We start from the raw sequence: 14,043 nt of genomic DNA on the forward strand, positions 1-14,043 counted from the left end.
ACCCGTGGCCGCCCATGTTGAGACCTAGTAACGCACTCATGTCCATCTATTATATATCCATGCTCATATGATACAAATTCAAATGTAATGGCAAGTCCGTGCCTTCCTCTATGTCGCTGCGCAATTTATATCCAAGGGTTGATGAAATGTGTACAAATTCGTAAGTCCTGGTTCTGTCGTTCCTGATATGTCGTAAATTTGGTGATGATAAAATGGTGTGCTCTTTGGCGTAATGCAAATAAATGTCAAATGGTGTCGTCGCTGTCGAAAGTATCAAAAGGGAAAATATGCTGTACAGGTATTGGTGACAGTGGAAAAGAATCGAAAAGGGGCCGAGAGTTGATAACCATCACATCAGTGACGATCATTGTCCTCCTCGACCACCACGACCGCCTCCTGGTCTGCCACCACCGCCACCATAGCCGCCCCAGCCAGCTCCTCCATTATTGTTGCCGCCTCCATTACCACCCCAACCACCGTTACCGCCTCCATTGTTGGGTGCTGGAGCATCGGTGGGAGCGGGAACAATGGGAGAAGCAGGAGTATTCGCGGGTGGGGCAGGGGCAGGAACGGTGTTCGTGGGTGCGATGGTGTTGGCAGGAGCATTTGTAGGGTATGTAACAGTGGCTGTTGCTGTAGCTCCAGTAGGGATCGATTGGGTGACGGTTGCAAAGGTCGTTGGAATGGCGGCCGTAGCGGTCGTGGGAAGTGCAGTCGCTGTGGTCACACCCGGAGCACCAGGTTGAGACTGAGTGGGAGCTGGAGCGGGCGCTGCACCATTTTGAGAAAAGACCTTTAGGCTGTTGACGAGCCAGTAGGTATCTTTGAAAGCAGCAGGATTGTTCTGAACGAAGGATTGACAGGTGGATGCTTTAGGGGCACAAGTCGCATCTGTTGACCAGACGTTGCCAGCCCAGTCACCACAGAATGTGACATCGAAGATCATCTTTTGATCCTTGAATTTCTCGTCGATATCACAGGCGCCGGTGAATTGGCCTGAGGGCTGTCCCCAGTTTGATGGGTCAGGTGTACCGCTGGTGAGATCCGAGGGAATAGCTCCTCGAGGGAAGAACCAAATGTTGATTGCTTCACTTGTCCATTCCGTGGCATAGACTCCGCCACCATTGGAATTGAAACCATTTCCGAAGCTCCTTGAATCGCCACTGTGAATCGAACATCCAACGTTGTTGCCCTGTCCTGGAGCATTAACGTCGCAGTTGTCAGTCATGAGATCACCACTGAAGGCGCCCGTATGGGTAATACTACAGCCAGCATCGGTATGCAGAGCCATATTGTTAGCCGATTGGGAGTTGACTCCTTCGATTATGTCAACTTCGCCATTGTTCGGCCAGTCAGGTCCCAGTAGCCAGAATGCTGGCCACGTACCACAGGCACCTGCGGGCATGTGTGCAAGGTCGATAATGAAGAGACCGTGATTGTATGATTTTTTGCTGCTGATACGTATGCTGTTGCGACCACGACCGGAAGCAGTATTCGTGGAGTCAACACCCATATAGACAGCACCATTTTGGATTTGGTACAGTCCTGAATTTTGAGCTTCTGATTGGGAGACATAATTGACGTAACCATTTGTAGGATCGTTATCTGTGAAGAAATCAAACATTCCGGCGAATGCTGACCCGGCGTAATCATCTTGAAGGGCATAAGCAGCCAGTGTTGTTGGTACTAAAAGTGAGAGGGAAGCAATTGCGATCCGCATTTTGGAATGCTTTTGATGGTAATTTGGGAGGTATGTTGGGATCGAAGAGGTGACTGAGGGAGAACTCTATGAGGCACGCCATTGTGATACTTGGGATTGTAACCCGTATTCATATATGCTGTATTCATTGTGTCGATATAGAAAGGCTGGAGAGAACAATGAGTTAAAAGAAAATGCGCATGCTGGGAGACAAGCCTCGGGACAATGTAGTGGACACAAGGTGGTCTCAGCAACGCTGTGGTTGGTCGTGCTCAGACATCGTAGAGACCTAAGCTTGCTGGCCTTGCGGTCGCTCTGGTGTAACTCCTAAGGCCTGAGGCTGGAAAATGCCCCGAAAACTCAATCATGGCGATGGTTCGCGCCAGATGAACACCCCCCACAATTTGGGTCGGCAATCTTGTCTCGGGCTATTTCCATCCTATCTCGATCGGCCTGTTCGGTAGAGGCGTCACGCTGTCGATGTTTTTAGTGGGTACCTGAGCACACCCTTGAGGCTCTAGTCGCTCAGGGTCTTAGTAGCAACGCCACGTTTGTGGTTGGGATTGAGAATACGAAGAAGTACTTGTCCCACATATTGCCACATCAAGGTGTAGCTATAGACTCACGTAGAGATGGAGATGTGAGTCGAGATGCCCTCCTCTTGTGCATGGACGAGGAAGTGACGCAAGTGTTGGGCATGTGTTGGGCATACCCGGAGTGGCTGTCTCATTTACTCACTACTAGATGGACACGCAATCGAGCCGCACATACTCGTGCTCCAAGCGTGATGAGCATCTGACGGCAACGCCATGACTCAATGTTGATCTTGCCGCCGTGGCTGACCTTGTAGCGCGGACGCGCACGGGTTGTTTAGAGGTCGTGAGAGGTGTAACAAAGACTCTAGAGAAGGCTGGGGAAATTAGATAGCACGGTTCGCGTTCCAGCCTAACTAGATACGGAATAGCACCGCTTCGGAGATTTTGCCGAGTTAGGGCTTGGCATCAATCACGTGCGGTTCGGCTCTAGTGCAGGTGAACAAAGACCTCTCCGAGAAGGTATCTGTATAAGAGATACCGAAAATGAGATAGAGCGATTGAACGGCTGCTAGAATGGATGCGGCCACGTGTTACTGTGGTTTTAGAATGCTTGGCCAACTTACAGCAAGAGGGCGGGTGGAGGTAAGCTGTGTGTTCGTGCTGCTTGTGGCCTATTACGTCATATCGATGACTAGCCTTGATAGCTTAGATACATACCTACCTAGGTAGAGGTACAGTACCTAATAATGATTAGATACATCTACAGATTCACATGACGTGCTTTTGCATCATAACAGCGATATCATTCTTATGTAATGTTCATTTTTTGAACCAGCATCAGAGTCGTCATAGCTCCAAGGTGATTCTCCTTGATAAGATGTTTTCCGAGGTCCTTCCACTTTGTCTGATAATTTTTTCCTCAACCACCATTTTAATGGACCAAGTTTGTCCGCAAGCATCCGAGAAGAAAGGTGAAAGAAGATCGTCCGCTTTAGTGTATAGCATTGTCTTCTCAAGCCGCGGATTGATAGGTGTTCGACCACGTTTTCTTGTTCAATTGTGTGAACCTCATTAGACCCATGCCTGGAGTATTGATTGGAGATTCTCCTGTAAAGAGGAATGTATCATAGAGAAAGCCTCCGAAGGTGCATCCAAAGAATGGGGCAACCATGGGAACCTAGAAGACCATAAGTATCTTGTCCTATGATCTCAAGGGTCGTACTTACCCAGAAATAATAGTCTCCTGCTTTCCATACATTGGTGCCATAACCGATCATGTACGACACCAATCTTGGGCCGAAGTCACGGGCAAGATTAATGGCATAACCGGTTTCCCAACCGAAACACGCACCAATGCCGAAGATAACGAAGAACAAGCAAAGAGGGATCAACGGCCCGGCTCCAATGTTACCATCATCCTTGAGAGCATAAATCAAGAACATGAGGATCGTGCTGGCGATAAATTCAGAGAAGAACTGGCCCGTTTTGGTCATGAATGGAGCAGGATAAGTGCAGAAGATACCGGCGGTAGCTGTCTCTGAATATCCAGGGACTGTCCTAATATCAGCACCACCTTCGAAGACATCAATTGCCGATTTGTAATTCGCGTAGACGATGGCCGAAGCGCACATTGCTCCCAGTATTTGAGCGATCATATAAGGGAAGAACTTGCGCCATGGAAACTTTCGAAAGACGCAATTTGCAAAGGTAACAGCTGGGTTGATATGGGCACCGGATATACCACTGGAATAAACGCCGAGCATGACACCCAATCTGAAAACGTCAGTAATTTGAGGTAGACTATGACACATATTAACTTACCCCCAGCCCCAAGAGATAGACTGATAGTCACCTTTCTTCCCGCCAGATAGGACGACCTGAGCCACTACCCCATCGCCAAAGAGAATGAGTATGAAGACACCAAAGAATTCGGAGAAAGGCTCTCTCATGTAATGGCGGATTCTGCTCCACAAGAGATCAGGCTCTGACTGAACAAGTTCTTCCTGCGGACCTTTATGGTCGACTAGAGCACCATGCTCGGCATACGCGGGTTGGCCGTCGACCGTACTGGGACGGTAGTGATGTGGTTGCACACCCTCGACATGGGTCGTTGGGGGTGTAGAAGCTGGAGATTCGTGTTTATCAGCCATAATACCTGATGTTTGAGTGTTGATGAAGCCAGAAGGGCGTGAACGAAGTAACTTGAGGTGGCATGGTGTCAGCCGCAATTGGGAGGAGGCTGGAGCTTTATTGTTCGTTGGCATAAGGTCATGGAGACAATGGATCAGGGTCCTGTTCCGCCATTGCGGAGAAAAAGGTAAAGTCGGGAGGGGCGCATACGAACCAGTCAGATTGAGTAATAAAATGTGACAGATTTGGTTGGCAATACTCAGTAGTAGTACCGAGTAGATGCAGGAAGGACTGCCCAGGGTTGTTGAAGGCTATTGCCTAGAGAGCATGTAACACCACACGGTGAAAGGTGATTTGTTCGCGAGCTGCAATTGTGCGAGAAACTCGGGTGGAGCGACGCCGAGGGTGGTCAGGATTAGGATTGTTCGGTGGCACAGGATGAACAAAGACCGACCACCCATCCTTCTAGGGAGCCTTGTGACAGTTGAGAAGCAGTCCAACATATCGTCTAAGCCGTCCTAACTAGCACATTGATTGATCCATCTCAGAGAAGACTCTAATTTTCTTGTAAATCTATCTTGCCTCTCGGCACCGGCCCAAGCGCCCAATAGATGACGATGTTGACTGACAGTTGAGCTCGGTTCGCCCGGATTTCCCAAAAGGTTGATTTTGAATGAGCTTACTGACTTTCTGGAGGTCGATTGCCAATGTCAATCCGTCCAATAGGCGATCTGTGAACAAAGTCAGTGTTCTCTGGAGGTGGTTCGTTTGACGATTACGTTTCCGTCATCCCAGTAACCGCAGATATTCTTCGTCGCTTGTACGAGTAATTATGCAGTTGATATTGATCGAACCGGCATGGACCTGCTTACAGACAATTGTTCCGCTGTCGTCGCACAAAGGTACTGCGTCAAGTCACAAATGCCGATCTCGTTCATCACTGGGAGTTTGGTATTGACCAGCCGGTTGCCGGTTGGGAAAAAAGGACGGTTTCCAATCTCGTCTGCAGGTTCCAAGTCGAATGTACGAGTAAGAATCTTCTCCACAGCTGGGCATCCTTCTAGCGTATAAAATAACCCTGTACAGTTTTATTCCTCGTCATACCCCGCAGAAAGGAATAACCCCGTTCGGCGTACAAGGTTAGATAATATGCCGCATCATCATCTCGAATACCCATTACGCTTGCTTCGAGTTTCGTGTTCGCATTCTCATGTTGGCTCAGCTCAGCCTCCGCCACCTTGTGCCGCGAGGTGCCGGGCAAGGCAACTGTCGAGGCACGACATGATTACTTCTCGACATCTCATGACTTTCTGGGTGACTGTCTTCTCGCTAAAGTGCTGATGTTGCACCCGCCGTATCGACCCCTCTCGACAAGGATACTCCAAGCTTGGGCGCCTTAGCCCTGGGGTCAACAGCGATTAGCTTACGGGATGGCTGAGGACTTGATGCTGAATTGGGTCGAATGCTTTCTTGGCCTCCCTTACCCCAGACGAGAGTTGCTGCCCTGATGGCACCTCGGTCTTTTTGCGTCCATCTCGAAAATCGTTTCGGGTTTTGCTTTGGAGCAGCGAATACGACCATGCAGTCAAGGATATGTTGCAATAGCCTTCTTAGTCGGACTGATACCCAAGTAGTTGCAGACTTGCTAGCTCTTGCCCAGCTAATCAAGTTCACTAATTCACGTGGCTTCGGCGGACTGTTGATTCCACGCATCCAACCTAATCCGACTCCAGCAAGTTGCCTGTCCATCAACCACCTGATCTGCCCTGCATCTCGGCCTCTAGCCTCCGAGTTTTTACTTCAAGATAATAATAATCATATCGAGTACGAAGTACTCGATAGCTTGGTAGTTTGACGCTACGATAACACTGTCGACACAAGGCCCGAATCGAAGTAGATTTTGGCAGCAGTTCGAATCAAGATGCCTGACATCTAGTCCTCTCGGGAAAGAAGCATAAGCAGAATGACAGGCCTCATGTTTGTCTCATTTTCATTCGTTATACTAATGGCTTTCATATTACTCCCTAGGCGACCTTAAGTCTCCAGGTCTCTCACAGCTCCACTGAGGAGATCATCTCCCATGGATTGTGTTCATCTTGCCTAAGCCTGAAAATTAATTGAACTTCGCTAGGTGTCGGTATATTCGTACTTATCAACATCTTATGGCATCTTGACCAGGGCTCTAACATTGATAAAAACCATCAAGTGTACGGGACGCCACGCTGGAGCTCGCTGAACAAGTTTCGTGAAGTTGAGATCACGTCCAGTAGTGTCCGTGAAGCATTCTGTCTCTTCAACCGAAAGCTTTGTTGACTTTCAATCTGCCTAAAAACTGCAGAATTTCGCCACCAATGAACTACGGACATTCCAGCATAGGCGCGTGCCCTGTACCCTGTACTGTAATCGATCGATCATCCTTGACATTTGAAACAACCCAGTTTGCCTCGTCCATCGGGTTTGGCCAGTCAGGGTCCTTATCCCCCATCAACACAAGCACCGGTGCATTCACCTTAGTTATCCATGGCCTGACCACGCTATGATCGAGGCCTTTGACAATCTGCTGGAATGCTCTCCACCTCCAGCCTTGATTTAGCGAAGTTCTCGATGCCGTGGCTCTCTTCGCTGCCTTTTCCTCGCTGGCCATAATATCTTGGCATATGACTCCCACACTGAAGGACCCCAAAGTTTGGCGAACATCGCCGGCATGAGAGAACGGCGCCACTGCATCTTCGAGCCCCTTCGGATTGTGTAGGAATGGTGCCAGCAATATGATTCCGGCAACCAAATCAGGGCGCTTACCGGCAGCGATAGTAGCTGAGCCTGCGGAGAAGGAACACCCTGCTAGTACAGCAGGGCAGCCCTTTCCGAAATCGAGCGCTATATTGATGAAGTCTTGTGCTATTGCTTCATCTCCGTATTTGTAGCCATCGAATAAAAGCGAGCTGTCACCGTGCCCTCGGTTGTCCATGCAGGCCACGGTATAGCCATGGGCGGCTAAATGTGCTGAGAGTGGTGCGTACGCATGTCGCATGTCACCCATTCCAGGGAACATATGACGAGAGTCCATTTCCCTCAACGTCGACAGTGATGGTGCCTCCGCCGCTTACGATTTCTTTCGGCCTTCATTTTCGGAAACATCGTTGAGGATCAGGGCCGAAGATTAAGCAGGTAACGGGGTAAGTCTTAACATCCGTAAGAGAATGGGCAACAAAGGAAAACTTTCGACAGTGAAAATGGAAGACATCTGCTAGATATACACTCACGTTGAACCATCTTGCATCAGCAGATCATAGTCATCAGTGGCCCTGGCACTCTCTCATATCAATGAAAGATAAAATTGGCGAATTGGTGTTGCTTGCGGCTGGTGCCGGAAGCGGAAGGTGAAATATGATGGACCACAGGAGGTTGATGGCTCTTGTGCCCGATGCCAAAACGTTGGAGTAGATGGGTGTCAATTTTCCAGAGTTTCGGCGAGCGAGGATGGGCTATTTATTTGGCTCTCTGAGGAAGTGATTGAAGCCAATAGGTGAACATTCTGGACATTCTGGGGCTGAGGCCTAGTGCAGTTGAACCCAGGAAAAGCTAGCCGAGGAAAATAACACAGCCTAGAAACATTGCTGACTAGAAACCGATGTGATCTTTCTGTATGGCTGGCAGCGGGTGAAGCGCCGTTGTTCTTTGCGCAGCAAAATCTCGGACCGTCAATATCACTGTTTGGTTTCCTGAAACCGTCTGCTAGACGGACACAGAGCTTGCCAAAATATGGGACCACCTTTGCGGATTTTGCGTTGCGAGCAACAAAGGGTTGTGCTCGGTAAAAAGCTTGGTATTGAACAGCTTCTCATGACCATGGCACACGCCATATATCCCGAGTATCTTACTTGTCAACAAGGGCCGATTCTACCGATGAGCTCCTGCGACTCGGGATACTTCCTTTCTGTGGAAAGATCTTCCTACGATGGCGTCTCCTTCGATTGCCCTTTGCTTGGCTTCAGCACAAGTATGGGAAGACGGTCAAGCGTGCGATGCAACAGCACGTTGCGACAACCAGTCCAGAGGTGCTGCTGTGGTTGCTAGTAATTTATGGACTTACCAACACACCGACCAACGCTGACACGACCCGTCAACTCCAGCGTTGGCTGAAACTTGTGGTTGAAAGGTGCGGCATGGCGAATTATAACGCGTTCAAGCAGATCATGAGCACATATCTATGGATTGATGCCATCTGCAGCCGCGCAGTACAGAACTTGTTCCGAGAAATCGACCTTTGACAGTCGATCGATGATCTAAGAACATAAGATTGAATAGTCCATAAGTAAGAAACTGTTGGAGAAGTGAGAAAACGGAGACCAGACGTCGAAAGGCTTGGCATCATGAATTCCCAGGTGTGTCACGGGGGTGATGCTGCGGCATGAGTGGGTGGTACACGTGTGAACAGCACGGAATAACAGCCATCGATGAGGCCATCACAAGTACAGCTACGGATTCGTTAGTTGAGCCCTCCACGATTGCCATGGCGTTCGTCCCAGTCTGCTGCAGCTGAGATTTTCAGCTTTCCATAGTCTGGTCTACGGGTACTGTATTCCCAAGAGTTTTTTGATGATAACATCATGCACGTGGTTAGTGAAAGCAGGTGTTGGAATGATGAGATTGCAAGTCACGAAGAACGTATCCGTCATCGAGTCACTGTTTTCCGCGGCAGCGACACGGCAGAGTCTAGGCCCAAAGATGGGTCAGCTCGGGCGGTGCGAAGAAGGCAACTTAGTGGTACTTAGCGGCAGCTTGGTTCTGAATGGGGAGGTTGGGGGTCTGCTCAGGCACCTGGACCCGCCTAAACAGCCTAAACAGCCTAAGCGTCATTCGTGACACGGGGAGCCCCCGCCTCTCCCAATCATTCAAGAGCCAAAGAAAAGCGCCCAGACCGAGCACGACACATCTCTTGCCGATCTGATTCGCGAGAAATGCTTGATAGACAGGGTGTGATGGCTTGAAGAAAGAATCAAGCAATTCAGTTCAGCGTGCTGCATGCTCGATTTTTTCTAGAAGCTTTTCTTCTGTGTCCCTGCAGTGACAGATATGTGAGAAGCACACCTTTGACTGTCTTCATTCACTCAATTCATGGACTTGTTCGGTTGGTTTCTAGGGTCAATGGTACCTAGGTAGGTAGACATCAATCAGTTAGGAGCGGTGGGTGCAACTTGCTCAGGTCCGCTCCTGCATTTAGGCTACCCGGGTACTAACTAATAGGTGAACTACCCCGCCTAAAGCCCGTGACTCTCACCGTACGGAGTAATCATCACCCTCGGTTCTGGGGAAGAATAAAAAGACTTATCCGTAGAAGCTTACGGACTACGGAGTACCCATTGTCCAGACGGAGCAACGCCATGGACAACCCGTGTTCATAACCCGATAGTCTTCTTATTCTTCAACTAAAAAAGGCACGCCACCGGAGGCGAATCCACATTGAGCGTCTGGTTCTGGAACTTTGAATCGTCTCAACCACTGACGACAAAGCAATTTGAAGCCACATTCGAATGGAGCTCTTTTTCGTGCTTTCACCAGGGTATTTCCTCATCACTCATTCTAGCCGGCAATTGACTTTCTGGTCGGTGGCCTAGGTGGCTTGCTTGTCGAGACAGATATGAACCTCGCTTCGGGGCACAATGTCTGTTGATCCTTCACTTCCTGTATTTTGACGTCGTGGTCCTGCCTTCGACTGAGGTCCCAATCCTTCAACATTAGGAGCCTGATCACCCCTGCAGGGCACAGCTAAACAACCCTATCATTAATCTGTAGGGACACAGTGCTTCACCATCTTGAACCATGTCTTCACCTCCCTCGTCGTCATAGCCAACCGCCATGGGCGCAGATCTATTCACCACAAGATCTTTCCCCAAAATTGCCCAGCCATGGGTTATTCTCTCTTCAATGCCGACAGCAAGGTAGTTTCCGATCTGCCAGTTCCCACAACCGGATCCGTAACTCAGGAGGCCAAGAACGACAAGGCGCCCACAACCCGGGGAAGGCGTTTTCTAAGGTCTAATGTCGGCAAGGTGGTTGTGTATTTTGCAGTCTTTGGAGTCATAGCGGCCGCATTGACTCTAGTTCTGGGTTGGGTGTTGGCACGAGGCTCGATACCGAAAGTCACATTGCGACAAGGCACATTCCAAGGGATTATCATCGATAGACCGAACTTCCCCAAGCAGGTGGAAGCTCATTTGGGGATTCCTTATGCCCTGCCACCTATTGGGGATTTGAGGTTTGCTCGGCCACGGCCAGTCCTACCTTCAAACGAGACTTTTGAAGCGTCAAGTTTTGGACAAAGGTAAGATCCCAACTTCACGGTGGTGGTGGCCGACACTGCTACTTCTCCTCACAACACAATATAGACTAATCATTTCTTCTGCAATGTTTTAGATGTCCAGGGAGACCTTTCAAACCACTTCCAGATGGAAATGACAATGGCAGCGAGGACTGTCTGACGGTGAACGTCTTTCGACCCACGGACAGCACCGACGAATTTCTAGGTCTGCTCCCTGTCATGGTCTATTTCCATGGCGGAGCCTTCAACAGGGGAAGTTCCAAAAGCCACGATACCGCGGCGATGGTGGCTTGGGCCGACCCATTTATCGCCGTGACATTCAACTACAGACTAGGTGCTCTAGGATTCTTGAACTCGGTGCTTGCCGCAGAGGAGGGAATCCTCAATCTAGGCCTGCACGATCAGGTTCTGCTGCTGGAGTGGGTTCAAGAGAACATCGCCGCATTCGGTGGTGATCCCAACCAGGTGACCCTCATGGGCTTGTCAGCGGGCGCACACTCTGTAAGTCTCCACGACCTCAACATCACTTCCAAACAAGAGCATGCTCGAGCTAACACAAAAACACCCAGGTCGGACACCATCTCCTCAATCATAAAAGCACCTTCCATCGCGTCATCATGGAATCCGGCGGGCCATACTCCCGCGCCCTGCACCACTACAACTCGACCCTCAACACGCAACAAAGCAGCAAATTCATGTCACTGGTAGGCTGCCGCGAGCACGACATCTCCTGTCTCCGCAGCGTCAACGAGACCAAACTCGTCAACGCGTCGGACCTCGTCTTCGAGCAGTGGAACCCATCACTCCGGTGGGCCTGGCAGCCAGTCATCGACGGCGAGCTCGTCCCCGGCCGGCCACTGGACCAACACCTCCCGAGCAGCACCAACATCTCGATCCTCACGGGCTTCAGCACCAACGAAGGATCGCTCTACGTGCCGAGAAACCTGTCGACGGAGGGCCAGTTCGACTCCTTCTTCTCCACCCTCCTCCCGCAAGTGACGCCCGACGAAGACATCTCGGACGCGTACCCGCAGGACTCATACGTCGAGTGGCGCAGCGTGGGCAAGGAGTTCCGGCGCCTCGAGGCCGCATACGGGCAGTACGCGTACTCATGCGCCGTGCGGCAAACGGCATCGGTCTTCTCGTCCTCCTCCTCTCACGCCGACGTCTACCTGTACCACTGGGCCGTCAACCGGACGGTGCTGGGCGGCGCGGCGCACGGCGACTGCGTGCCCTACGAGACGATGGACGCGGGCGTGCGGTCCATCTCCGCCACGCAGCGGGCCATCGCCGACGCCTTCCACGGCTACCTCACCAACTTCATCATCTCGGGCGATCCGAACCGCGGATCCGAGTATGGCGCGTCTGACGACCGCCCGCAGTGGCTGCCCGTTCAGGAGGGAAACAGAACCCTGATCTTCGGCCTCGGTAATGATGAACGCGCCGGCGGCGAGACGAAAGGCATGCCCGCCCAGTTCGTGCTGGATGAATGGGCCTTGCCAGAGTGCGAGTTCTGGGCCTCCCAAAGTCGCAAGTATGAAGATTAAGTAAACATGAAATGAAATCAGCCATTAGAATATTCGAAGCATAGATGAAATGAATGAAACGAAATGAAACGATGATGTTGATGATTTATGCTTCGTTGATTAATGGTATTTTGGCTTCCGTGGCCCGGTGTGCACCATGACATCGATGGTTCATGGAAATATTCCGCAGAATTGGAATCTCATGCACGACATGACATATCTCTCTTTTGTGGTACATCTGCATGTTTTCTTTAAAAACACGTTTTCCCCATTCATGTCTCGACCTTACAGCTCGTACAAGGTAATCAGGTTCTCATTGAGCTGAAGCCAAAATGAACACACAACTTTCCCGCAAGTCTACACGTGTAGATCCAGCCATTCTTTGGTCACGCTTAGACCTTGACCCGACCGCGAACAGCCTGCTTCACCTCACCACCAAAAATGTTGCCATTAGCAGTAGTAGGACGACCTTCAATCTCGGTGCCGAGAGCGAGCTTCTGCATGGGACTCTTGATGCCAAATTCATCATCATCAGAATCCTCAAATCCAGCAGCTCGGTCCTTCCTCGCCTCCTTTCTGGCCGCCGCACGCTGAGTCGTCGCACGCTGATTGTGGAATTTGAGCAAGTCACGTGAGTCTTTCTCTGCCTCGAGGTACTCGGGGTCGAGGAGTTGGTCGGGGTGATCGCGGGCGTACTGGCTGAGAAGGTGCATGCCGGCACGGACGAAGTGAAGGCCGTTGGATTTGAATTCGAGGGAGAGGAGGAATAGCACGATTGCGCGAAACAGGTTGGTGGCACCGGGATGGTCGAGGCAAAGGGAGAAGAGATCGAATGCTTCGGTACGGTCACCTGCGCTGGAGCGTTCGAGGGCCTGGATTGATGGGACTTGTTAGTTCTGGGTTGGCTGGTGAGGGAAAAGGGAAGGGTATGTCTTCTCACCAATTTGTACAAGCGGGACAATTCGGTGTTTGGTGGCAGCTTGGAGATGTCCATTGTCTCGTTTTTGTTTGCACAGATTGGGGAAAGGGACAAGCTTCTGACAGTCAGGTGAATTGCTGTGAGGGTAACAAGATACTATCAAGAGACAAAAGAGTCTTGTTGTGGGGATTGGTTGAATGGATGTGCGGCGAGGTGGAAACAACAGATCACAACAACAGACAATCAAGGCATCAATTACTACTACTCATCCTTCGCTCGGCGTTGATTCACATGATATCGCCGAGACCACGACTAGTGCAAGTCAAGCCTTACTGAGTCACTGCCGTCAGTGCAGCTCCAAGTTGAACAGGAAGGTACGACCATGAGTCTCAAAGCTGAATGCTCCTGCCACGCCAACATGATGACAGCATAGCTGCTCGCCTTGAATTGAACTTCCATCATGCCAATGTCCTGGAGGTCGGCTTAACAAGATCAACATAGCAGACATTCTCAACTCCTCTGAGTTCCAGTGGTGTGGACACAAAAAGAGCATGGCTTTTACCCGACTCTGTCGATGCCAGGCGGGCAGCCATGACCTCGATAAGTTCAAGTCCTCAGTTCCCATCGCATCTCAACGAAAATGCTTGCAGTGTTCGATTCCGGTCCGGAAAAACAGACAGCCGCAAGTCAGTAATGGCAGGCCCAAATTGTTTGAAGACGGTAACCGGGTGACTTGGCAGGTACCTCACCTACCTGAGATGCATATGGCAGACTTACCGCGCTGATACCTGGTTGTATTTGAGATTACCTGACGTATCCAATACTACACACTGCAGGTGATGAGCGGAGAAGGTACCGGCCAGTATTTACTCACCACGAAGAACACTCTTGAAGCCTGCTCGGCTGGGACA

At 50.5% G+C, this 14,043-nt stretch overlaps 5 protein-coding genes across 5 annotated transcripts; 1 reads left to right on the forward strand and 4 right to left on the reverse strand.

The window, feature by feature from the left end:
• Window positions 1-364: 364 nt before the first annotated feature.
• LTR84_004043 (uncharacterized protein) lies at window positions 365-1,720 on the reverse strand (the record flags this gene model as incomplete). The annotated part of the gene is made up of 1 exon (XM_064847622.1): window positions 365-1,720. One exon carries the CDS (start codon window positions 1,718-1,720, stop codon window positions 365-367), a length of 1,356 nt encoding a protein of 451 aa, XP_064704734.1.
• A 1,527-nt stretch (window positions 1,721-3,247) lies between these two features.
• On the reverse strand, window positions 3,248-4,385 carry LTR84_004044 (uncharacterized protein; the record flags this gene model as incomplete). Its single annotated transcript, XM_064847623.1, has 3 exons — window positions 3,248-3,412; window positions 3,462-4,008; window positions 4,057-4,385. 3 exons carry the CDS (start codon window positions 4,383-4,385, stop codon window positions 3,248-3,250), a joined length of 1,041 nt encoding a protein of 346 aa, XP_064704735.1.
• A 2,336-nt stretch (window positions 4,386-6,721) lies between these two features.
• Window positions 6,722-7,432, reverse strand: LTR84_004045 (uncharacterized protein; the record flags this gene model as incomplete). Its single annotated transcript, XM_064847624.1, has 1 exon — window positions 6,722-7,432. One exon carries the CDS (start codon window positions 7,430-7,432, stop codon window positions 6,722-6,724), a length of 711 nt encoding a protein of 236 aa, XP_064704736.1.
• A 2,842-nt stretch (window positions 7,433-10,274) lies between these two features.
• On the forward strand, window positions 10,275-12,234 carry LTR84_004046 (uncharacterized protein; the record flags this gene model as incomplete). Its single annotated transcript, XM_064847625.1, has 3 exons — window positions 10,275-10,690; window positions 10,783-11,188; window positions 11,257-12,234. 3 exons carry the CDS (start codon window positions 10,275-10,277, stop codon window positions 12,232-12,234), a joined length of 1,800 nt encoding a protein of 599 aa, XP_064704737.1.
• A 371-nt stretch (window positions 12,235-12,605) lies between these two features.
• On the reverse strand, window positions 12,606-13,207 carry LTR84_004047 (uncharacterized protein; the record flags this gene model as incomplete). Its single annotated transcript, XM_064847626.1, has 2 exons — window positions 12,606-13,085; window positions 13,154-13,207. 2 exons carry the CDS (start codon window positions 13,205-13,207, stop codon window positions 12,606-12,608), a joined length of 534 nt encoding a protein of 177 aa, XP_064704738.1.
• Window positions 13,208-14,043: the final 836 nt, after the last annotated feature.

This window comes from Exophiala bonariae, assembly GCF_035927105.1.
Source record: "Exophiala bonariae strain CCFEE 5792 chromosome Unknown scaffold_18, whole genome shotgun sequence".
Classification (NCBI taxonomy): domain Eukaryota; kingdom Fungi; phylum Ascomycota; class Eurotiomycetes; order Chaetothyriales; family Herpotrichiellaceae; genus Exophiala; species Exophiala bonariae.